The 26,175-nt window shown below is 39.5% G+C and overlaps 2 protein-coding genes across 4 annotated transcripts in view; both read right to left on the reverse strand.

Moving 5' to 3' along the window:
- Positions 1 to 8,849: 8,849 nt before the first annotated feature.
- Positions 8,850 to 15,571, reverse strand: VCPKMT (valosin containing protein lysine methyltransferase). Its single transcript, XM_047736528.1, has 6 exons — positions 14,807 to 15,571; positions 14,594 to 14,704; positions 14,354 to 14,426; positions 13,221 to 13,340; positions 12,076 to 12,180; positions 8,850 to 9,959 (listed from the first exon to the last, which is right to left on the reverse strand). The coding sequence occupies exons 1-6, from the start codon at positions 15,178 to 15,180 to the stop codon at positions 9,945 to 9,947; spliced, it is 798 nt and encodes a 265-aa protein (XP_047592484.1). The 5' UTR covers positions 15,181 to 15,571; the 3' UTR covers positions 8,850 to 9,944.
- A 139-nt stretch (positions 15,572 to 15,710) lies between these two features.
- Positions 15,711 to 26,175, reverse strand: part of SOS2 (SOS Ras/Rho guanine nucleotide exchange factor 2) — a 79,738-nt gene continuing 69,273 nt past the window's right edge. For 2 of the 3 annotated variants that reach the window (XM_047736526.1, XM_047736525.1), the window contains 2 exons: positions 18,318 to 18,427; positions 15,711 to 17,457 (listed from right to left, as the gene is read on the reverse strand). In XM_047736526.1, coding sequence (XP_047592482.1) covers positions 16,948 to 17,457; positions 18,318 to 18,427 — 620 coding nt within the window. In that variant the 3' untranslated portion in view covers positions 15,711 to 16,947. The remainder of the gene's footprint in view (positions 17,458 to 18,317; positions 18,428 to 26,175) is intronic. The other variant, XM_047736527.1, reaches the window with a different exon arrangement.

Consider the following 26,175-nt stretch of genomic DNA (forward strand, 5'->3'; position numbering starts at 1 on the left):
CTTTTGTTCTTGGGAACTCGAGGCTCATTTCACCATTAGCATTAGCTATCCTAGAGAAGAGGCAGTGCCTCTTATCCAGGAAGGTGCTGGGGAGGGTGGGGTAGGTTGGGTCATGTGACACCCACCCCTAAATTGCAGCTGAGGACATGAAGCAGTTTGGCTGGGTTTGGTTACAGGGCAGGCAGAAGGGTCAGTGCAGTGGGTTCTGGGAAATTTGGTCTTTATCAGACAATTGGGAGAGGGTCTGATGAAGGATAGAAGTTATTGCCACAATTGCCCACTATATGAAAAGATCGAGTAAAGACAAGAGCAGTAAAACACACTGTATATTCAGAAACATCCACTTCAGCAAAAGAGCGAGAGATGAGCGACAGAAGTGTACTAGCAATGATACTGAACGTCCAGCAGGCTCTGGGGATGTTTCTGAGCAGGATGAACGGTTCGGAACTCTGAGTTAGCAAAGTGCTCTGTCACCATTGTTTGCACAGACGTGTGGAAACACACCTAAGTGGGAGACTATTATGGGATCATAAATTAGAGGTAAAGAGGCCCGAACCTGAGGGGACAGCAGTAAAAACAGAAAGGGGAGGAGGACTGTGAGTCCCTCTAATGAGGGATTCTATGACCCACTGGTTTTATGAAGTAGCAGAAGGAATTAAAGAAGGTGAGAGGATGGTACCATGAGTGAGACTAGGCAGTGAGGCAGAAGAGTCCCCTTCCGCAATCGTCCCTGATCAACCCGAGTTAACCATACTGTCCTTCATACAGCCGCTGGAGCTAATTCAAACCTTAATTATTGCACTTACCCCAAACATGTGATTCTTTCTGCACGTCTATCACATTATGGATAAGTGAGCTGCTTAAGGATACAGACTGCATCTGATTGATTGATTTGGCCCTAGTAGCTAAGAGAGTACAAATGTGTATACTGGAAGTGTACGGACACCTGCTTCTGTACCTGTTTGTTAACTGGAAGAGTAAATATCTGTGGAGTGTCTGGATGGCTCAGTGGGTTAAGCCTCTGCCTTCGGCTCAGGCCACGATCTGGGGGTCCTGGGATTGAGCCCCGCATCGGGCTTTCTGCTCAGCAGGGAGCCTGCTTTCCCCTCTCTCTCTGCCTGCCTCTCTGCCTACTTGTGATCCCTCTGTCAAAAATAAATAAAATCTTGAAAAAAAAAAAGGGTAAATATCTGTGTTGAACGTTTCAGAGAAATCATGGAGGGTGGATTTGATAATGGGAGAAGGGAAGAGAACTTAAATGTCTTGAGATCCTTTACACCAGGTGTTATTCTAGACACTTTACATATGGGACCTCGGCTTCAGGTTAAGTGTGGAAAAACTAAAAGCAACAAGCCGTATTTCATCTGTTGTCCCTTTTATAGTTATTTAAGGAGTCTCCAGTAACTTCTCTGCTCAATTCTGCTCTTGCCCTCTGCAGCACTGGGATCTCCATGGTTTCAAGGGGGCTAGTTCTTTGTTTTGTGTTGGTATTACATTCCTCTGGGAAGTACCAAACCAGCAATGCCTAATATCTTATTAGTGCCTTCCAGATTTTTAAATTTTTGGTGAGAGCAACCTCTTGAGTCTCCTCCCCATGACCTCTCCCTCCTCTCCGGTGAGGAGGGTGGAGTCTACGGAAGAGATGAAAAAGTTAGGGCGGGACACACAAGTAATTGATTGGCATGCTGCAAAACGGAACCCCTCCTTTTTGGCAATTGAGGCTTTTGTTCGTTTTCCCCTGGATCACGTTAAGTGTTGTTTGCTTAGGGTGACTTCTCTCACATTTCTCCAGTTTACAAGACTTGGCCGCTGTCAATTCTCAGAGCGAACTCAACACCTGAGGCTTCTGTAGAGAGAGGCCTTCCTCCCTGCTCTCGTGTCCATTTACTAGATGAGTTGAGCCGTCTCCATGGCGCTAGCCAGTGCACAGCTTTCTTCTTTCACAGCAAGGGATGTTAACATTCAGAGGTCACGTTGCCCAAGGACATACAGGTGGATTACTTAATAATCAAGTGAACGATCTTCTCAAGAGAAAAACAGAATGTTCAAGCTTGGGTGCATAACGGGAAGGTGACCAGACATAGCGTGGAACTGGGGCTGTCTCCCAGGGTTAACAGGGAATTCTGTTCCTCCTGCCACACTGAGCCACTACTGTGCTCTCCTCTTCTTTAGGATCTCAGATTAACAATCAGACACTCCAGACAGAGAGTAACAGACTGAATGTGGGTGTCATATATATGCCTGAGAGCGCAAAGAGTTTTGGAACAATGAAGCTAAAAAAAAAAAAAAAAAAGGATCTTTGTGACAAGATTTAGAAAGAAGACAGCTATTTTAAAAGCACATTTTTGGGGCGCCTGGGTGGCTCCATCTGTTAAGCTGAGCTTGATTTCAGCTCTGGTTATGATCTCGGGGTCATGAAGTCAAGCCCCAAATCAGGCTCCACAACGGGCATGAAGCCTGTTTAAGATTCTCTCCCTCTCCCTTTGTCCCTTCCCACCCACACCCTCTAATAATACATACATACATACATACAAAAAAATAAAAGCACATTTTTGTACCTACATTCATAAATGTCACAGACATCCAAAGACACTTTCTGGTTAAACATTTATTATCTGTGAGAATGTAAGACTTGTGTTTCCTGTTTTTAAGGTTCGAGAAACCAGGCGTATGCGAATTATATGCCATGAGAGTATTCTTTATCTTCATTCTGAATGCAAGTGTAAAGCTTCTAAGTTTTGGATAAAATATGCTCTTTACATTTGGAGTACCCCAATATGCAGCTGTACTGTGTGTGCAGTACAAGACTTTTTTTTTTTTAAAGATTTATTTATTTATTTAGAGAGAGTGAGTGTGCCCGAGCAGGGAGTGAGAGGGATAGAGGGAGAGAAAGAATTTCAAGCAGACTCCTCCTAAATATAGAGCCCCATGCAAAGGCTTGATCCCACAACCCTCAGATCATGACCTGAGCTGAAATCAAGAGTCAGACGCTTAAGCAACTGAGTCACTCAGGCGCCCCACAAGTGGGTTTTTAGGACACACTCCTAAAAGAACAAAGTCAGGTGTTGTGTGTGGATACGTGGATATTTGGATTGTACACTCTAACTGTGGCAATGATTTATCAAAGCAATGGTGAGCCAACACGTGGACCTGGAGCTCACACTGCTCATGCCTGGGTTTCAGGAAATTAACAAACTGGAATAAAAGTTAACTTTAAACAAATTACCCAGGACCATTTAAAAGCACTGGTCCACCAAGGGTTTAACAGACTGCCAATACTACTTCATGAAAGCTAGTACAGGAAGGAGATCTGCGAGCTACTCAAATACTAAACCCTGTAAAACCTACATCTAGTATAGCTCTTTTCCAAAAGCCTTCAGTTTGCTTTGTGAGGGAGAAATAAGTTTTCAGCCTCATGAATATTAAAAAGTGCCAACTTACACTTCACCAAGATTAATTACTGTATTATAGGTTAAGGAATAAATATTTCTAAAAACTAAAACCAGCTATTCAGTGTTCATGACAATCTTTTCCATCAATTGAAAATAAAAAAGGTCTTGAAAATTTAACAAATGCAGGTGAGCCCACGTGCCTCTTTACACCGGCTGAGGAAGCAGCTACAATTCAAGGCTCTCTTGTTCTTGTGTGTCGGCACAGGCTCCCCCAGGCAGCCGGAGGGACTAGCTACACTAAGCTCCCACACGCATCACATACGTTTATTACGTGGACAAAGATTGCTTCCTTGGGAGGTAACTGCTACACTGCCTTGCTCTTTTAGAGTTAATACATCCAAACTTTGAACATAGTTATGTAGATGCATTGAGTCCCACTTCGGAAAAATGACCTGCTGCTGTACGTTCATCACCTGCCTCCTAACTGGTCTCGGTTTTAGAGATAAGAACCACAGAGGGAAGAACTGGCTGAAGGTCCGGGGAGGTGGAATGGTAATCCTGGAGCTCCAGCCAGCAAGGCCAGGCTCCTATACTTAGAAATGTGTCTCCTGTACCTATTGGCCTTCGAATGCCCGTGACACTTATTTTAAAACCAAAAAAATGAATGGGAAACAAATGTTTTTCTTTCACCCCATTTTCTTCCTCTTTCTAGAACTGTTTACTTGTTCAAATAAAGGAGGTGGAACAACATTCTCAACCTCCTCCTACCCCAAGGGCCACTGCTATCATGAAGGGGGAGTGATGGGTACAAGGGCCCTACACTCTCAAAAAAATGTCCAGATTTTACACTGCAATATAGGTAAAAATTGACTTACATTATATACATTTTCCTAGTCCCTACACCTCTATTATAATCACATTTTTTGAACACTTACTATGCACCTGGTACCTAAGTGCATTACATGTATTAAACTGATTTAATCCCCATGGCAAACTACTAGATAGACACTATTATGACCTTCACCTTACATGTGAGAAAACAGGCACACAGTTTAAATAACTTTCTCAAGGTCACACAGTTAGTAAATGGCAGAATTGGAATTTAAGCCCAGATAATCTGGTCTTTAGGCCTATGCTCTGACACATGGTTTTAAGAATGCACATGAGAACATTATCATGAAGATTATTTGCTCTAACACATTTTTAAGTCCATTATTTGAAAATTACCTTGTTATAAACAGAAATTATCTTGACACATTATTGTGTAAAAACACCAGAAAACACCTCGTAGATCATCCAAGCTACCACTGGAATGACCTGAACCAAGATGAGTTTCCTTTCCAGGGCTTTCCCACCTGGCCATTCTTTCCCAAATCATAAGTAGATTTCAAATGGTGGCTGCTTCTCTATCTGTCCTTTCTGGTGGGCAATGAGATCACGAAGGAACATTTCCAGGCAAAATAGTTTGACCTTCTTTTGTCTCTCAGGTTGGGGGCCACAAGCGATGGGGCCATGGCCCAGACCAGTACACCTTGCACTGGCACAGCCTGATGGCATAAATGGCATGACCACTGATCTCCAGGATCAGTACTCTGTCCATGACATCTAGCAGCTTACTGGTGAACAGCTTCTGCTTCTCATTGGTGATACGCTCTGGACCTGGGAACTTGACCTGCTCCAGACTGACAGGAGCTCCTCCTGGTCAGGCATGGGACCCAGGTCCCCATAGAATCTACCTCTCAATTGATGGACTCACTAAATTGTCACAAAACTCCAATCAATACTTAAGAACCTAAGACAATATCCTAAATGACCCCCAGTATGTAACAGTTTTAACCCAATGGGTATACATGGTTTGAGAATTCACTGCTTTCTTATTCAAAATTATATAAAGTGAAAACTTCACTTTTTCATTACTTGACTAATTTTCAGTAAAATTTTGTCACCACAACTTCTTTCTGTAGTAGCTTGGAGATCTCCATGGTATAACAATGGACTATTCTACTTTTAAAATGTTTACTATCAATGCAGCAAAAGCTCTTCCAAATCCTGATGTTCCTTGAGGAAAAAGACAAAAAGTCAAACAGAAGGCCTAAGCCTGCAGGACTGTGGTAAAGCCAGACAGAGCTTCAGTCTTTTGATGTAAAAGCTACTTATTACTCTAGTGAGGAAGGTACACTGGTTTGGAAAACTAATTAAAATTAATTAGAAGTTTCAAACACCTCAAACATAAAATCATGCATTATATAAAATGTACTTTTAAGGTCAATTTAATTTTCAGAACCTGACCAACTAATTCCCCCTCTTAAAGGCCTCTCACAGAAGGTATCAATAGCAGAGAAATGGTCTCTGAATTGCAATTTCTGTAGCTTTACAAATAATATTTAGAAATTCAAAAGGCATATCGGATTGCAATGGACACAAAGATAAGTCAAATACAATTTTATAAGAAAAAAATCAGCTTTACCTACACTATTGTTACGGTCTGCACGTTTGTGCTTCCCGCCCACAACCCAGCCCCAAAATCTTATGCTGAAACCTATTTATTTGGAGGCGGGCATTTGAGAGATGAGTATGTCATGAGGGCGAAGCTCTCCTAAATGGGGTCAGTGTCCTATAAGAGACCCCAAGTTGATCCTCTGCTTTTCTGCTACGTGACGTTACAATGAGAAGAGAGCTGGTAAGGAAGCTGGCGCCTTGATCTTGCTTGCACTTCCGGCCTCTAGAACCTTGAGAAAGGTTTCTGTTAATAAGCCCCCCAGTCTATACTTTGTTCTAGCAGCCCAAACACACTAAGACAATCACGCTGCTGTACTTGAAAGCAACTCCTGATAAGTAGCTTGATTCTTTAAAATCTAATTTAGTTTACCTTTAAAATGCAAGTGTGATTCCATTTCAAAATGTTCTATTTTAACAACTTCCTTTTTATAAAATGTTTAAAGACAAAGTCAAGCAATGCCATCTACAGGGAAACTTTAGAACAACAGTCCTATTTCTATAACCCACACTTCTTAAAATACAGTAATTATAGTCTGAGTTAATATCGCAATTGGCATCATTTAACAAGGTAACTTTTTTTTTTTAATATTTTTTATTTATTTGACGGATAGAGATCACAAGTAGGCAGAAGTAGGCAGAGAGTCAGACAAAGAGAGAGGAGGAAGCAGGCTCCCTGCTGAGCAGAGAGCCTGATGCGGGACTCGATCCCAGGACCCTGGGATCATGACCTGGGCCAAAGGCAGAGGCTTAACCCACTGAGCCACCCAGGTGCCCTAACAAGGTAACTTTTAAGAAAAAGGTAGCTGTGTAAAAAATCCCATCATCATTCTGGATTAATACTTCTTAAAATAATGAAAAATAACCTAACTTCACTCCCAAGTTCATGAAACCTAAGATTCACAGACCCTTGGTTGTGAACTATACCTGATTGAGATACCACGTTGTGCAATTTCAAAGACCTTTAATTATAACTGGTATACAGGGGAGACTCAAGTCCTTGGAGACTAGCCTATAACAATTTCATTTTTCCAGCTATTAGACTCCCCTTTCTTCTTGAGTAGCATCATCTTTGCCTTCTTGACCAGGTTCTCCAAATTTTCAGGTAAACAGTCAATTTCTAAATCTGTCCTATTTATTTTAAAACCTATTTTGTAGATGATTCCACATCAGATTCAAAGCTCCTTCCTTCCCTATGCAGCATAGGCCCACTCTAATCATGGATGGTTTATTTTTGTATTTCTTCTCCCTTTGCTCCCTTCCCCGTGGGAAATAGATGCTAGGGTTCCTTAACACAGCAGTTCTCAATTTAGGCTAAACTCAAACCACCTGGAGCCCTTTAATAAAAATCCCATGCCTTTAAATTTAATTGGGACCCAAACATGGCTTTCGTTTGCTTTTAATTTTCCAGGTGATCCCATGTGCAGCCTAGTTTGAGAAACACTGCCTTACAACGGGGCCACCTTAATGGGCTACAACTGCATTCTGATAACTGGCCTGTGGGTTTCATGGTGCACAGTGGCAAGCCCCCACTCAACTAGAGGTCCAGAGGTTCATTCCTGAGCTGTCTTCTCACCTGACCCCAGCCCTGGCAGTCCCAGGGGATTGGAGTTGGTTGTATTCTGGTTGATCCCCAGTCCTTGGCATCACACCTCACTCATCTTCTGCACCTGCCTTTGAACTTCTCCATGTTGCTGCTCAAGTCCTCTGCAGGAACCGGCAGGACCCATCTTTAACACCTCTCTGCCTGATAGTCCTCACCTCTCCAATTTCATTCCCATGCTCTGAAATAAAAACACAGATGTGCTAATCTGCTGGGTAAACTCAACCAGGTGGAGAAAATGTTGGGCTCCTCCTCCTAGAAGCATCCTTAATCTTGAATTGTTCCCTCACACCTCTCTCCTGTGGTTTCTGAGTGCAGAAGAGAGTCTAAAGGACTCATGAGAGTCCAAAGGACAAAATCCCATTCCCCAACACTGCATTCCTCAAAGAGACCTCTCCCAGGCCTCTCTGTCTGTGGAATGGTGGGTGGTGATAGGGCAGGTTCTTTGGAACTGGCAGCCCCCAGTAAGCCCTGCAGTGCTCACTGGTCCTACCAAACCAGTGGTTCTTTGGTCTTACAATGTGGAGACTTGGTACCTTTTTCAATTTGAAATTTGGTACTTTTTAATCTCTGCTCTGGCCTTATTCCAGAATAGGAAAAAAAAAAAAAAAAATCCCATGATTTAATGTTACAAACTACTTAAATCTACATTCAGTAACTTAGGTCAGTTCTCCAGAACAGATGGTGATGAATATATGCAAGTGACGCTTTAAGGTGATAAATTAAGTAAGGGAGTGGGAATAGGACAGGGAAGGGAAGGAGGCACACACAAGTAAAGGGGTGATTCTGGCGAAGCTGTAGAGGCTGACCTCCACCCAACTCCTCCAGAAAATTTTGGAGTGTAAGGTGCACCTATGTGAGGTAAAGGAGCTGGGTTTTCGTACAGAATGCCAAGGGGCACTTTAGGCAGAAGACCCAGAGGTAGTGAATATTGGAAGTATAGTGAAAAGAAGAGGAGGTTGAAAAGGGATCGAGAATCTGAGTGGATTACTATAGCTGGTCAATGTCAGACTTATTTAAGTTGCACAATGTTATGGAATAGGCTAGAAAGTAGTCATCTGTGCCAAGACTTCACTAATAATAACTGGTGCTATCTGTAACTAACAAAGAATCATGTATTTAGGTTAAACTGTTTGTAAACTGGTTAATGAAATGCTAAGGGCAGTATGAACAAGGTATTCTGAAAAAGAACAGCAAGACAAACTTTAAAGACCAAAGGAAGCCTGAAAGAAAGAATGGTTCTTTCATTTGGATCTTTAATTTCTCTAAATAGGGTTTCTTTTTCTTTTTCTGGAAAGCCTGATTTAGATGTTCATTTTCTTCAAAGCTATTTCTGAAACATTCACAAAATCACAGGATCTCAAAAACAATGTTTATTTTAATACATAAAATGTGCCACCTAGCACCAATGCCTACAGGTACCAGAATTCTATCCAGTTAGTATTACTCTTCACAACTGGTGTAACTGAAGTCCTTGACAGATCAGTCTGTGAGATGATTATCATTGTAAGATAAAACAGAGAATACATAGAATCAAAACACTTGGTAAATATATATAGACCCACATTTGTAGTTACTTAAAAACATTTCTCTGTTTCATGTAAACACTGGTGATTTTAGCCATTTTCCTGGAAGATATATGTGACAAAAAGTGCAAGAGCCACCTAAGTGCACAAGCCTGAAACTGGGCTTTTATTCTTGCTCCATTCGCAAACGAAAAAGTTTGTAAAGATACCTTTTCCCCCTCCTGATTTCTTACTTTCATTCCTACCAACTCATTACAGTATAAATTACTATCTAACTCACACAGACATGTATGGTGGAGGAAAAGAATAAAACTTTGGCTAATAGTATACAAAACAGCATTTTCAGGTTTTTGTTTTAAGAACATTTCAATATTAATGCTATCGTAATAACCGCAATGAAGTGGAAGACACATACGATAAAAACCAATGCATAATTACATTAAAATAAAAACCAACTTTTAGATTTGTTGATCTTGAAGACAACTAAATTTTACTAGTTGCAACTTAAACAGAATTACATAGTAATAGATGTCTCTCTTTAGAAACTGGATCAATTCATCTCCAGTTTCCTGACAATAATGCCAAGTCAACCATGCCACTTCACTGTTTACTTCTGGTAGACTTAAGGCAAACCTCAACACCCATCTTTCATTTGAGGAGTGACTGATACACAATTTTCTTTTAAGCAGAACTTGAAGCTGAGCTACAAGTAAACTAAGGTGGATTTCAGGCCCGCTGGCCGACAGGCAGTCAGTAATCATTTTCAAATGGCAGGTAACCCATGGTGGTTGTCAGTTATATATCGAGTCTCTATGGACATGCTGGAAAAATCTGTGAACACAATCTTCCCATGCTGTATTCACATGCTCCATTCATATATTTAGCTTACCCAGGTTGTTAGAGGCTTGGGTAAGGTGACTAAAGATTTCACGACAGAGATTTCTATAAGAAAAAAAAAAAAAAAAGAAAACTTTAAAGATTGATTTCTTATGAAAAATTAAGTATCTATTGGGTACTTAATACTAAGTAATAAATATGCCTAATGCAGCTCAAATGAATAACCATCCATAATTTGAAGAGATGGTTTTTTTGCTGATATCCAAAACAAAGTAACCAAAGAAAAATCAGATACACTGGACATCACCAAAATTAAAAAGCTTTGTGCTTCAAAGGACATACTATCAAGAAAAAGAAAAAAAAAAAAAAAAAGACAAACCACAGAATGGGATAACATATTTGAAAGTCATGTATCTGGTAAGGGTCTAGTATCCAGAATAAAGAACAGATACAACTCAACAGTAAGAAGACAACTCTATTTAAAAACAGGGAAAGTATTTCTGTAAAGATATCCAAAAGGCCAATAAATACATGTAAAGACATTCCACATTAGTCATTCAGGAAATGAAAATAAAAACCACAATGAGATACGAATTCACTCTTACTGAGATGGTTACAATCAAAAAGATGGACAATGACAAGCACTGGTGAAGAGATGAAGAAATCACAACCTTCAGCTACCGCCAGTGGGAATATAAAACAGTACAGCAGCTTTGGAGTACAGTTTGGCAAATTCCCCATAAAGTTAAATATGGAGTTCCCATACAACCCAGCAATTCTATTCTAGGTATATACCCAAGAGATTTGAAAACGGAAGTCACACAAAAATTCTTACATGAATATTCACAGCAGTATTCTTCATTATTGCCAAAAAGTGAAAAATGGCTGAAATGTCCAATCACTGATGAATGGATGGATAAGGTATAGTATCAAAGAAATATTAAAACTGTATTTTTCTTATAAAACTACTAAAAGGAGCCAGATACAGGAAGCCACACAGTGTGTGATTCTACTTCTGTGAAGCACTCAGAATAGGCAATCCACAGAGTCACAGAGAAGTGACTGGCGGCTACCAAGGGCTAGGGAGAGGCAGGGGTAGGAAATGACTGCTTAATGGGTATGGGGTTTCTTTTTGGGGTGATAAAAAATGTTTAGAACTAAAGTGGTAACGCTGGTGCAACTCTGTGAATATACTAAAAACCACTGAACTGTACATTTTAAAAGGGTGAATTTTATGAATTTTGTAAAAAGAAGTAATTCTTTGCCCCCCCCCCCCCAAAAAAAGCCTTTACATTTAGGAGACACAAAATCTTTAAACCTCAAAAAAAATTCTACTTTTAAACTACACAACAGCTTGAACTAAAACCAGATTCCTTAAGGCATAAAATATTTTTAAAATTTATCTATCTCCAGCACTATGCCAAATGAAAGCAGATCTGAATTACTAATCCCACCACTTCTTTTTCCTTACAGTTCTAACACTTAGCCTTAATCCCCCAAATTACAAGCTATTTGCTTTTGACTAGAATTCACATAATCAGAAAACTTCATCACTGAGAAATTCAAAGCAAAGATAACAGAAACAAGTAGGACTAACTAAATTTAGCATCCTTAATTCATAAACTAGATCATGTCTTGCCTTTTACTGGTCACATATATAAAAGGTGATACAAAATGGATGAAATACAATTCTTCCCCTCTACACGTGCAAACTCTAGGCATACAGAGGCAGCTTATATAAAAATGTAATTAATGTTAATAGGTAAAGGAAGGAACAAAAAAGGGGAAATATACATAAATTCTATTTAACTGAGTGCATTTCTACTTACTGGACAGATCTACCTTGTTATACTTTACTTTGGACTATTTGCCCAATGTGAATGGTTGGAGAAAGTTCACAAAAGTCAGAACTGACATTTTAAAACAGAAATGTACAAATAGCTAAGATATTTGCCTGAGGTAATGCCCAATTACAAAGCTCTATTATTTACAGATGGAAAGGATCTTTATCAGAAAAGCCTGTTTTTGTTTTTGGTTTTTTAGAGGGAGAATTCAAGGCCCGGTAGATTAAATGATCTGAACATTGAGAGTGCCTGAGCCCAGGGAGTCAGCAGAAGTATTTCCCCACATCAAAATCAGCATCTGCATCACACATTAACCCAGAAACAGTGCCCAGCTAATGAGATCTCCTCAGAGGACAAAGAGCTAGGAATGTATTTACCGATTTTTTCTTTCTGATGTATAAAATATGAATATCCTCGCTTCGATATTCTTCATCATGTTTCTCCAAAGGAATTTTTTCAAAGTCAAAGTCTAGCTGGAGGAGCTATAAATTTAAGAGATATACTGTAAATTCCATAACATGAAGTTTCCTGTGGTGACAGAAGTCAGAATGACAGTTAACTTTGGAGGAGTACCAACTAGAAAGGGCACATGGGAGCATTCCGAGATCCTGAAAGTGTTCTGTATCTTGAGGTAGTGGTGGTTGCCTGGTTTATACATATGAAAAATTGAGTTGAGAACTTGATACATATGCATTTTTACATGTGCTGACTCAAGTTAAACTGTTTAACAATATAGAATTTTCAATTACAGTCTCAAAAGTTAAATTCTTTACTTTCAAGAAAAACATGAAAATAAAAACAATTTTAGCACATATCTGAGGCAGAGTCATGTATTTACATTCTTATTTAAGCAAAGCAGTCCTTTCAGTGGATAAATTGCAGGACTATGGAGATGTACCCTCAGGAGGAGTCACTTTGTAATGTGAAGGATTTTTGCCCATCAAAAGGGTTTGGATGACCACTGGGGGAAGATGGGTGAAAGATACATGGGGCTCTAAGTACTACTTTTACAACTTCCTGTAAGTCTTTATTTCAAAATAAAAAGTGAAAAACAAAAACAAAAAATACCCCCCAAAGTAGATAGGACACCTTGGTTGAAAGCTTTTATAAAAATGTAGAGAAAAACACAGAGGTAAAAACATATCACATATGTTTCTCTGATGTACTTTCCAAAAGTACTACATACATCATTAATACATTCCCAAAAGCCAGCATCATGTTTAATAAAGAAGGATGGAAAACTTTCCCAGAAAAGACAAGGATGTCACCATTATTATTTTGGGTTGTTTTGTAGATACTAGATCGACTAAATAGAAAAGAAAAAGTAACAAAGGATTAGAAAAGATGCAAAAGGTTCGGGGAGAAGCTTAGTAGAATGGTGGGCAATGAAGGATACTCTCCTTGGATTCATACAAGTAAATGTGTTCCCCACTCAAAATTACCTTAATATACTTGAACATACAGTCACATAAAGCCTCGCTGAAATCATGTAAAGCACTACAAAAACAGATCTAGTACTTACCTCAAAATATTTTTTCTCGATTTCTGGATTTTTTCCCATTGTTCGTTGTTCATAACAACATATAATACAAGTCTCAAATCCACTAAGATCTTTTAGAGTTTTCAACAATGGCTCCAAAGACTGTTCAAAACAGAATATCACTTTTACTTATGATTTTTAAAAATTTTAATATTTACTATAAAATGGGAATAGGGGAAGTGGAGAGTAACTATAACTCCCCTCCAATTTATCCATCTTTGAGTCAATCAACAAAGTACAAGTGGTTAAAGCTCTGTAACTAATGACTGGTAAACTCCTCTTCACTAATCAACCACTGTATTGATTTCAGTTTCTAAAAGACTCAAATGACTGTATTTTGGAGTTTCCATGAGAAAACAAATGAAATGACCTCATCCTTAAAAAATTAATTTTAATCTATTTTAAGTCGGGATATACCCACAAAAGTGAGTCTGACCCTAACTTGAATTTAAGCTAGTTCAATGTTTGTTATTTTAAAAACACGATGCCCACAATATTATACAAACTGCCATTTAAAAAAATACCATTCTGGGGGCACCTGAGTGGCTCAGTGGGTTAAAGCCTCTGCCTTTGGCTCAGGTCACGATCTCAAGGGTCCTGGGATTGAGCCCCGAATCGGGCTCTCTGCTTGGCAGGGAGCCTGCTTCCCCTCTCTGTCTCAGCCTGCCTCTCTGCCTACTTGTGATCTCTGTCAAATAAATAAATAAAATTTAAAAAAAAAAAAAAGTACCATTCTGAATCAATCTTTCCACAGAACAATGAATTCTTTACAATGCAACTTAATTCTCAATGTCATGGTTAACATGTTCACTAGGAAGAGCTTACAAAAAACCTTAAGCTTTTCATAACAGATCCAAACGGCAAAATCTTTAAAATAGTACAGAAGTCTCTAGTAAAATGCACATAACACTTCTGTCAACATATTTTACAGGTCTATGTTTATCACCAGTATATGTATATAGTTCTGGTAACCTTTATGTTCTTTACTGTGTCATCAACTATAGGACAAATATCTTGCATTCAGAAATGTTAAAATGTGAAGAAACGTGAACTTTGGAATCCACAAATTATGGTATAAATTCTAAAGATAGACACTTCACTCAATGAATACTCACCTCTTCATAGTATATGCAGTCGGCCATCAGGATATAGTCTGGCGGAGAAGGAAAGTCTTCTATTTCTTCCCCCCTTAAAAATATCAACCAAAATATTTAATTGTTGCTTTAATAATTTAAAACACTGTTTTATAAACAAGTTCTGGAAAGTCCCCTTTGTATTAACTATGGTTGTAGTGAAACGGAATTTAAAGCAAAATAGAATCGTTATCTTAAAACAAGCTGAAAGGCCATACAAACCATTTCAGTACCTTGGCTTGAACAGAACCAGTGACAAGATGCTTGTTCATATTAATATTCATCTTCAGCAAGTCCTGCAATTCCTCAAGATCTGTGACCACAACATCAGCCCTATAAAATAACGTGGACTGAAGTGTAGGCACAAGCGTGGTAAACCAGGAATCCGGATTTCCCGAACAAAGCAGCCCCCCCACCCCTCCTGCCAGCTCTTACCCGAGGGTAGCAGCCATGAGCCCTACGGCCCCAGTGCCGGAGCCCAGCTCCAGCACCGACCGGCGGCTCAGAGAGTGGGCCCCATCCCCGGAAAACCCCGGCGTTTCTAGGTACTTAGAAAGGACAATGGCAGCGTCCCAAACAACGCAGCCCACGCCGCCGGAGCCATACTGCTGCAGTCGTAACACCGTGCCATCTCGCTTTTCCAAAACTCGAACAAAGTTCCGCAGTGGGTCCTCCGCGGACTCCAGAGTAGCCGCCATCGCTGCCCGGCAATAAGATGTGGCGCGTGCAGTGACGTCACAGCCACATGCACCGCCCCAAGACGGGCCTGAAGAGGGCCTGGCGCCTCCTAGTGGCGAAGTTGACACCATTGCGCGTGCGCAAAAGTACAATTCCGAGAAGACAGCATTACCTGGGCGTGGTCGAGCACCAGGCCACCCGCTTCTTGGTGTTGGTCAGGCTCACTCTAAATTATAAGCCTGGCTTTACACACGGGCAGTTTAATTCACTCTTCCAGACAAAGCTAATATTGTCACCTCTTTAAAAAACAAAGGCAGACTCAAGACTTTTTACCTGGAGACCAATTTCACTCGGTAGTTACCGGCCTTAAATCCAGGCAGCTTCCAAGGTCCTACCAGGGAGGCTGCAATCCTCTTTTATCAAAGGTTTCCTACCATGCTCCTAATTCTTCATCTGAATGCATAGAAATGGTTGCTGGAAGCTTGCTGATTGCGTTTTAACAGTTAAGACAAAGTTATCCTAATAAAATTTATATCACTTAAATTCCTTGGGATTATGTAAATTGCACAAATATTGAAAATAATGTGGTTGTATGTATTTACACAGAACTCAACAATATCTCCACTTGTTCCTTATTAATGAAAACACGTATTTAAAAGTCTTTTAAAAATTAAGACTGGGGTGATTTATTAATCTTGTTAAGAACTCTGATACAAAGCACAGTAAAAGGCCACAGACCAGTAAATAAACAACGTGGCTTCTGGTTACTTTACAACTGCTGCTACAGCACTATCAGCAAAACACGCTTTTTCATCACTTTGAACCCAGGAGTCCAAATGGCAAATAAAACTTTTACTCGCTTCTCTGAATAAAAAGTTTAATAAAGCTTTAAGTACGTTTGTTTGCTGATTTAAATTTACCAATCTAAAAAAAAATTTTTTTTTAAATTTTAGTTAACATGAGATTTATAAAGTTGCTAGGTTTTGAGGGCAAGGCAGTCGGTTCCTATGCCATAAGAAAGTTTCCTCTGAATTTCTGAATTAGTAATGTAGCAGACTGTAGTATAGGCCTTGAGTCACTTAAATTTACATAGGTTATTAGCATTATTTTAAAATATACATTATAAACAAAACTGTACATACATGGCATATTAATTAACTTTGTTTTCCAAAACAATAAGCAACTCATTAGCTAAAGACACCATAGTCCGCAAAAACAAAAGGCACATCTGAATGAGATACATGCCCTTTTTCCCTCTATGATTGGGTTAGGTAGTCTGTATACATTTTGACAAAATAATAAACATTTACAGTGCATTCTATTATTTTCATTCTATTTTCCATTTTTGTCTTCAGCAGCAAATTCTGGCATTTAAGACATGGCATTAAAGAGTTTAAGAACAGTGGGTGTTTTTCACAATTCTCCTAATTGTGTAATGTAAAAACTAGAAGTAAAAACTAGAAGATGGTCAAAGAGTTTTAAAAATCAGTAATACCATACACCCCCTATATTTGTGTAAATTCATTGCCTTAAAAAGGCATCTATTACCCAAATTTGAAAAATTCCACAAATGCACTATCCCCTTTCAGTGCAATCAATGTCACTTTAAACCATATTTTAGCAGAGTCTACAGTGCAAATATAAATTCTTTATACTGGCCTTTTGGCAGCACTGAGGATCCAAGACAAGGCAATGCTACTGATCACCTGAGGATAATGATAAAGGACTTTTGTTATTTTTATTTTACCAATTTTTAAAAGCTTATTTGATCAGTAGCATTTCTGTAAGAGCATTATTTGTAAAAAGTACTAAAATACTATGACTTTTTTGAATAAATTAAAAAAAAAAAAACCCTTTACAAATACCATTCCAGTGTCATTGACTACATATGGCTAAGGTCATTGAGGAGTTTCTGCATTTTCTAGCAAAGGCAGTTTGTATGACGGAGGGTGCGAAAGCTCCCGTTTATAAGTCTTTGGTGGCAGTTTTGGTAGGTGGGGGCTTGAATTCTGCCTTGGTGGAACAGGGGGAGCTTGAGGATGAGCAAGGTTGTTGTGACTAGAACTGAGCACGTAGCATCGACGTGGTACTCTCGGAGAGGGTGTGCTAGGAGGAGTATTTGGCGAATTTGGACAGGTACTAACGTCTCTGAACCAGTCTGGATCTCTGTGAAGATGTCCTAGTGGAGGTGGCTGAAGATTAAACGGACAGTTTATGAAGTGTTCTGGAGGCCGAAGGGGAACTGGTGGAGGGGTATCAGGAAGAGGATCTCTTGGCGGCGGTGGAGGTGGACTATGCAGAGGTCCATCAAATGTACCAGCAGGAGCAGGAACTCTGGGTTTTACCTTTGGAGGAGGAGGCTGTCTTGGTGGAATAGCAGGGGGGTCATCGTCAGACTTCATATTTCCCTCAAAAAAAAAAAAAAAAAATTAAATCACACCTCCATTCTCCTGAAAAATCTGTTAAGCTTTAAAAGACTGAAAAATTCTTGTTTAGTTAAATCCAAGAGCTCAAAATAGGTTAATCTGATTTAATGATCAGATTCATGAGTAAAATACTCCCCATTTAATTTGGTGCCTAGTTTAATATTTTTATATATAAGATATTTTAATTGAAATCTTAGAACATAAAGCCTCAGGTTATCTTGCTTTATACACCTTTCAAAAATTTACACATTTTAACTATAATAGGCAAGTGAGTGAAAGGAATACATAGATTTGTACACATTAAAGGACACGATGTCAAGGGAACTCGATGTTCAGCTTCTGCTTTCTGGCCATCTACTTCTTCTTTCCCCAGTGAGGCTTACTGTGGTGGTTCTCAAAGTGTGATCCAGGGACCAGCAGCATCTGGTACTAGTAGGGAACTTGTTTAAAAAATGCAGATCCCTGGGTCCCACCCTAGACCTACTGAATGGGAAACTCCACAATTTGGTTTTAACAAGCCTCCCAGGTAATTCTGATGCGGCCTAAAGTTTGCAAAGTACTGGTTTAAAATTTGAAGAATGCTTTGAATACTACAGTTCTTCCCTTTTCTACCAGAAAGGAAACATGCTTCTGAGTATCTGTGAATCTGCCCAGTCTCTTTTTAGAAAAAAATATTAACGAGAAATAAGCAGGTAAAGTATTTTTCAAAAAAAAAATGTTTAAAAATTATAAAGGTAGCCAAATTATAATTGACAGACTATTATAAGAAGAAGAATTATTTTGAAGATTCACAACTTGGAATAAGTTGAGTAAGTTAAGGAAACCTAAGTCCTGTTGACTACCTTGGAATTTGAAGCATCATGATCAAACTTTTTTCGAGGAGGAAGAGGCGGAGGAATCAGTGGCTCTTCACTTAGTTTGTGTAAACTACCACATGAACTGAAGAAAGACTCTGGGGGTAAAAAAGATGAGTTTAACCACAATTCACAGTGCAAATCATAAGACTTTATTTCAATCTGTTACCACCTCTGCTATAGCAAATGTCAGACTGTACTTTAGTTAACTGTTGGTTTACCTATACTCTCCACTGAACTGTAAGCTTTTGGAGGGCAGTGTGTATTTATTTTTGTATCCCTAGCACTAGCACAGTGGTATTGCCTGGCATATGGGAGATATTATAGCTACACGAAAACATACAATTTAAATAAGATTCATAATGAGATTCTGTTTCCTGAAAAACCTTTTTAAATCTAAAACACACAAAGCAAACAAATGTATATAAACTGTAGTAACTTCCAGAGAAAGATCATACATAATCAGAGACCTTGTGGTTTTTCTTTTTTTAAAGATTTATTTATTTGGGGGCACCTGGGTGGCTCAGTGGGTTAAAGCCTCTGCCTTTGGCTCAGGTCATGGTCCCAGTGTCCTGGGATCGAGCCCCACATCAGGCTCTGTGCTCTGCAGGGAGCCTGCTTCCACCTCTCTCTCTATCTGTCTGCCTCTCTGCCTACTTGTGATCTGTCTGTCAAATAAATAAATAAAATCTTTTTAAAAAAAAAAGATTTATTTATTTGTCAGAGAGAGCGAGCGAGCACAGGCAGAGGCAGAGGGAGAAGCAGGCTCCCTGCCGAGCAAGGAGCTCGATGTGGGACTTTATCCCAGGACGCTGGGATCATAACCTGAGCCGAAGGCAGCTGCTTAACCAACTGAGTCACCCAGGCTATAACCTATAGTTACGGACCAATTCTACTTGTTGACCAACACTCGTAATAAAAGTAGTGACCATGTCTTGTTTATCATTATATTAAGACTGGGTTCACAGAAACTAGTTGGGAAAGTTGATGAGTTTAATTTTAAACACATGGAGTGTCAACTCCTTATGTGATATCCAAGTAGAGATGTCAATCTTATTACTCCATGTAAAAGACTGCTGTCCCGATCTTGTGCCTCTGCAGTCACCTCATGGGTCCTGTCAGCTCAAGTATGCCGATGGGGTGTTAGGAGATGGTGTGTGGGTCTAGACTGAGCACTATCTGCTGTAGATATATTCCTTTTGCCTGACCAGCATCTTTTGCCCTTTCGGAGCAAACTACTCTTGGTGATAGTGATTCTATCCCATGTGGCTTAATCAGCCAGTTTGGCCCAGCGCACCCCAACTCCAGTCAGACAAATAACAAGTGCTGGTGAGGATGTGAAAAAAAGGGAACCCTCATATACTGTTGCTGGGAATGTAAATTGGTGCACCCACGGTGGAAAACAATATGGAGTTTCCTCAAGAAAATAAAAAAAAATAGGAATACCATATGATCTTGTAATTCCACTACTATTTACCCAAAGAAAACTAAAACACTAATTCAAAAAGATATATGCACCCCTATTGTCACTGCAGCATTATTTACAATAGCCGAGAAATGCAAGCAACCCAAGTGTTCATCAACAGATGAAGGAATAAAGAAGATATTGTCATCTGCAACTATATGGATGGACCTAAAGGGTATTAGGCTAGATGGTATAAGTCAGACAAGGAAAGACAAATACCATATGATTTCACTTATATGTGAATTCTGAACAAAACAAAACAAAACAAAAAGAAACAGACTCATAAATACAGAGAACAAACTGGTGGCTGCCAGAGTGGAGGAGGATAAGGGACAGGTGAAATGGGTGAAGGGGATTAAGAGGCACAAACTTCTAGTTATAAAGTAAGTCAGAGAAATAAAAGGTACAGCATAGGGAGTATAGTCGATAATATTGTAATAATATATGTGACACAGAGTGACTACACTTTGGTGAACATTGAGTAATGGAGAACACTGTCCAATCACTGTGTTGTACATCTAAAACTAATATAACATTGTATGTCAACTGTACTTCAGTAAAAATACTTTTTTAAAAAATTTATTTTTTTAAAAGAAAGTTCTATGCCCAACTGGGGCTTGAACTCATGACCCTAAGATCAAGAGTCACGTGCTCTACTCACTGAGCCAGCCAGGCACCACAATAATAAATACTTTTTAAAAAGTAAAAAAGGGGGCACCTGGGTGGCTCAGTGGGTTAAGCCGCTGCCTTCGGCTCAGGTTATGATCTCAGGGTCCTGGGATCGAGTCCCACATCGGGCTCTCTGCTCAGCAAGAAGCCTGCTTCCCTCTCTCTCTCTCTCTGCCTGCCTCTCCGTCTACTTGTGATCTCTCTCTGTCAAATAAATAAATAAAATCTTTAAAAAAAAATAAATAAAAAGTAAAAAAGAAGTGGGCATAGGACTCACTTCTCACCTTCTTAACATGATCAGATTTTTATCTACTTTTCTTTCATGCATGCAGCCCTTGCTTTTGCTTAGGGGAAAGCTGACCTTATCCCATAGCTCCAAAGATGGGGCCTGACTAGACCAGGTCAATCACCGTAATCCATTCCTACAGCCAGAGTGACGGATGTAGCTGTAGGCATGTGACCTAGTTCAGACCAGTGAAATGTTAAAGATCTGCTAGGGGCTACTGAAAAGAAAGTTCCTTGCCCTTCTGGAAAGGCACTCTGCCAGTCTGTGTCTGTACCTTTCTCTTTCCTTTTTACCTAACTGAACAAAAAAGCACACAACCATTATTGCTCCTGCCACCACTCTTATGACATTGAGGGAAAACAGCCTTAGGTAACACTGATAATTTGGACAAAACACTGAAGAGTTGAAAAGAAACCTGGTCTTTGATAACATCACTGAGCCACTGATTTCAACAAGTCTTAAAGTGGCCTTCCTCTAGACTTCCAACTATGTGAGTCAGAATGCTTTTTGTTGTTTAAGTCAGACTTAGGTGGGTCTTCTCTTCCTTACAGAAATACACACTCATGGAAGCAGAAATATCTGAATGATGGTGGAAAAGCTGTGAGAATTTGAATACAGGTCCGACCGACAGTTGACCACTTAACCACTATGTTCTATTTCTCCATAGCAGGTACTCAATAACCCTTGATGAAGTGTGAACTCAATTTTATTTTCTATCAAGAGCACCTCCCTATAAGATCAGTTTTTGTGAGCATTTTAAATAGCTTCAATGTTCCAAACTAATGAATGTAGAAAAAATTACCAAGTGTCTTTTGTAATGTTAGTCAGCTATGTAAGTGGCTTCCAATTTTTTGAAATCCATCCATCTGTTTTTCCAAGAAATACTTATTGCATAACTGCTACAGTGTCAGGTGCTATTCTAGGCACTAAAGCAATGTAGTAGTGAATAACAACAGGCAAAAATTCATGTCCTTAAGGAGCTTATAGTCTAGGTTAGGGAGAGAGAATGGATATGATAATTAAGTAAAAGTATTATGGCTATAAATTAGAAGAAGAAATATTAGGTAGGGAAGGTGGATACAGAGAGAGAGAGGAGGGGAGCAATTTTAAATAGGATGGCTAGGGAAGACCTCACTCAGGTAATACTAGGCAAAAACCTAAAGGAGGTAAGGGATCCTACAGTGAGGCCAAAGAGGTGAAGAGCATCCTAAGCAGAAGGAATGCCAAAGCAGAAGTCTTGATGTGGAAATGTGTCTGTTGTGTGCAGGAGGCAGAGAAGCTAGAGCAGAGTGAGTGATGGGAGAATAACAGGTGATGAAGTCTGACATATCAGAAGAGGCTAAAATGCATAGAACCTCTGGGCCCATTCAAATAACTTTGGTGGGGCACCTGGGTGGCTCAGGGGGTTAAAGCCTTTGCCTTCGGCTCAGATCATGATCCCAGGGTTCTGGGATCGAGCCCTGCATCAGGCTCTCTGCTCAGTGGGGAGCCTGCTTCCCCCCCCACCCTGGCCTGTCTCTCTGCCTACTTGTGATCTCTGTCAAATAAATAAATAAATAATCTTTAAAAAAATAATAAAAGAACTTTGGTTTTTACTTTGAGATAGCCACTGGAGAGCTTCAAGCACTGGTGAGAAAGGTCTAACTTGCATTCTTCTTCTTCTTCTTCTTCTTTTTTTTTTTTTGGTCTAACCTACATTCTAAAAGGTCCTGGCTGCTATCCTGAAAACAGACTATGGGGAAGACGAGAAGTTAGGCTGCTACTAAAATAAACCAGGTAAGAGATATGGTGGCTTGGATCAAGGTGACAGCAGTAGAGATGGTGAGAAATAGATTCTGGATATATTTTGAGGGTAAACAAGATTTGGTGATGAATCACATTTGGGGTATGAGAAAAAGAGAGAAGTAAAAGATAACTCTAATATTTTTAGCCTAAGCAATTGAATGCAGTTTAGAACTGGGATGAGGAGGCAGTGGAAAGAACAACTTTGGAGGGGATGAAAACAAGCACAGTTTTGGAGAAGTTAAGTTTGAGATTCCTGTTCAGTATCTAAATGGAGATGTCGAATAGGCCACTGAGTATATGGGTCAAAAGGTCAAGAGAGAGGTCCTAGGTAGAGACAACATTTGGGGAATTACCATTATACAGATAATATAAGACTTGATGGGTCAACCAAGTGAGTGAGAAGAGGTCCAGGGACTGAATCTTGCGGACTTCCAATATTTATAGGTTGGGAATATGAAGAAAAATAACCAAGAGAGACTAGGGAGCTGAAAGTATAGTTAGAAAAACCAAGAGTGGGATGAACAACATGATCTTTATGTATGTGACTTCTTCCCCATATTGGTCTTTTATATAAATAAAGGCAGAGGCTTCGTCTTTTTTTGTTTCCACTGAATCTATAGTACCTACCAGGGTAGCTTGTACAAAGTAAGTATTCAATTTCCTATTTAATAAGACCAAAGGGTGTGAACATTTTTATGATTTGACATGTTGTTTACAGATTCTTTCCAAAAGGGGTCATACTAATACACCAACTTACAAGGGATAAGTAATGTACGAGAGTAACTTTTAACATAGGCTTGCTCATACTTTGATGTGAATGGTATATTCATGTCCATTGTTAATGGAGTCTTGCTGTTTCTCCCACTGTTATGTGAGCATTTTTCATACATACTATGTTCTTTCTTTCAGGATTTGTTTTAGAAGAGTCAGAATTTTATGCAATTATTCTCAACATTTTCCATTAAATTTCAAAATAAAATTTTCCTTATCATATGGAAAATGTATTTAACTGCCATCCAAAATAATGTCTAGAACTCCTGGTTCTAAAATTGCTTGGTGTTATGGGTTGAACTGTGTCTCCCCGAAAAGATACGCTGAAGTGCTAACCCCAGTACCTGTCAGTGACTTGACTTAGAAAGAACGACTTTATTTAGAAAAAGTCTTTACAGATATGTAATCATGTTAGGACGAAATGGGCCCTAACCCAGTATGACAGAGGTCTTTAGAAGGAGAGAAGACGGGACAAAGAAACATGCAGAGGGAAGATGGTCATATGACAACAGAGGCAGAGACTGAGATGATGCATCCATAAACCAAAGGAGGTCAAAGATTGTCAGCGAAGGCCAGAAGCTAGAAGAGGCAAAGAAAGATTCTCTCTTACATGTTGCAGAAGGAGCAAGGCCCTGCCAACACCTTGATTTGGGGCCTTACAGCCTCCAGAATTGTGCTTTTCTAAGCCACTCAGTCTGGGGTACTTTGTTAGAGCAGCGCTAGAAAAAACTAATATATATAGTAAAAACATTTCCACCACAGAACAACAAGGAAAATAAGAAACAGACTTCAGTGAAGCCAGGAAACACTGAACTCTGAAGCTTCAATACGAGAAGGTGAACTACAAAGTATATAAAGGAGACAAATGGAGAAGATGAAACCCAAATGTCTACAGTTAGTGATACTGACAAACAGTTCTTAATGTGCCCCCAAAGAATGAAAGGAGGGATCAGGAGTTAAAGGCACTTGGTATAATGGAAGACATGGGCATGAAAACAGAAGACTTGATTAAATCTATATAAGGAGTAATTAAAACCCTGTGGGAGATTGGAGGTTTTATTTTCTGGTGAATCTAAACATCAGATTGGGGCCACTAGACTGTGCTGAAAACACAGATTTTCATACTAAATGTTCACACCACCCAGGCAGAAGATTCAAACAACTTTCTTTCGAAAAGTTAACAGTCCTATAAAAGAGGCCTCATAGATTCTGATGTTTGGAGATTTCCTAAGTAAAAAACTTCTCATTACTCTATTACTCTAAAGTGAAACCTACATGCCAACAAGCTCTGCCCATGGATACAGCATTTCTTACCAGTTTATACTGCCTCACTCTAAAATATGGGAAGCTAAGGATACCAGACAAGAAAGGAAAAATTCTGATATGAAAGACAAGAGACAAAACTAACAGATGCAACTCAGAAAGGAAATAAAACCAGAAACAATTTCTTTCAAAACCACTATTATATCCTATGGGAGATAAGACAGTGAATCCATGAAACCAGAATAATAGGATGGTATAAAAATGGTATGAACAGAAGAAACTAGAAAGAATTTTTTGGAAATTCAAAATCATGATAGATGAAAAAAAAAAAGAATTAGAAGATGAAATGAGGAAATCTTGCAGAAAACAGAACAAGAAAATAAAGAGATAGACAAAAGACAAAACTGGAGGCTCAAACTAGGATATATGATATAGAAAAGGAACTCAAAAAGCAAGTCAGAGAATATGTTTGGGAGGAAATTATTAATAAAACAATATAAGGAATATTTTCTAGAACTCAAAGACATGAATCTCTAAATTTAAAGGGCTAAATAAGGGAGCCTGAGTGGCTCAGTTGGTTAAGTGACTGCCTTTGGCTCAGGTCATAATCCTGGAATCCGGGGATCAAGTCCCACATTGGGCTCCCTACTCAGCAGGGAGTCTGCTTCTCCCGCTGAACTCTCTCCTCTCATGCTCTCTCTCTCTCTCAAATAAGTAAATAAAATCTTTAAAGGGCTAAATAAGTAGATAGAAAAGTGAAAGGAAAAAAATGACTCATACTAAAGCAGATGACTGCAAATGTATAGATCATCAGTAATAAAGAGAAGATTCTGGGGCGCCTGGGTGGCTCAGTGGGTTAAAGCCTCTGCCTTCGGCTCAGGTCGTGGTCCCAGGGTCCTGGGATAGAGCCCCACATTGGACTCTCTGCTCAGCAGGGAGCCTGCTTTCTCTTTTCTCTCTCTGCCTGCCTCTCTGCCTACTTGTGATCTCTGTCAAATAAATAAATAAATAAAATCATTAAAAAAATAAATAAAAGAGAAGATTCTGAAACTTTCTTGAATATACTATGGCAGAGACTTCTAACTGTCCCCCAGTATACCTACCCTTTTCTTCCTTTTAGTAACAGGATCCATGTATTTTAGCAAGACAAAAGGCTGCCTAGCTACAGACAACATCTCTCAGCCTCCCTTGTAGCTAAAGTTTTGACCAATGGAATGAGAGCAGAAGTAATGTGAGCAAGTCCCACATCATGTTTTTCTTTTCTTATCTTTTTTTAAGATTTTAATTTATTTGAGAGAAAGAGAGAGAGAGAGCAAGCACAAGCAGGGGGAGGGTCAGAGGGAGAGGGAGAAGCAACCTCCCCCCTGAGCAGGAAGTCTGACTTGGGTCTTGATCCCAGACCGAAATCATGACCTGAGTAGAAGGCAGATGCCCAACCAGATGAGCCACCAAGGTGCCCTGCAGACCATGTTTTTCTAATAAAACCCATTGACGTTCACTTTCCTGCTGGCTGGAAAATGGTAACAAGTGAAGCAGATGCTCAAAACTCAAGAGATGGAAGCCCCATTTTGAGATTCTTGAATTGCCCTGCTAGCTTGTAAAACAGA

This window comes from Lutra lutra, chromosome 7 (genome assembly GCF_902655055.1).
Source record: "Lutra lutra chromosome 7, mLutLut1.2, whole genome shotgun sequence".
NCBI lineage: Eukaryota > Metazoa > Chordata > Mammalia > Carnivora > Mustelidae > Lutra > Lutra lutra.

What these genes read in the sequence shown, in the direction of transcription:
- VCPKMT (XM_047736528.1), bottom strand. Translation starts at nt 15,180, where the DNA reads ATGGTGTCAACTTCGCCACTAGGAGGCGCCAGGCCCTCTTCAGGCCCG. An exon ending in ACTGCATATACTATGAAGAG is followed by an intron (nt 13,341 to 14,353) that starts GTGAGTATTCAT and finishes TGTTTTGAACAG; the next exon opens with TCTTTGGAGCCATTGTTGAA. An exon ending in TCGAGAAAAAATATTTTGAG is followed by an intron (nt 12,181 to 13,220) that starts GTAAGTACTAGA and finishes TTAAATTTATAG; the next exon opens with CTCCTCCAGCTAGACTTTGA.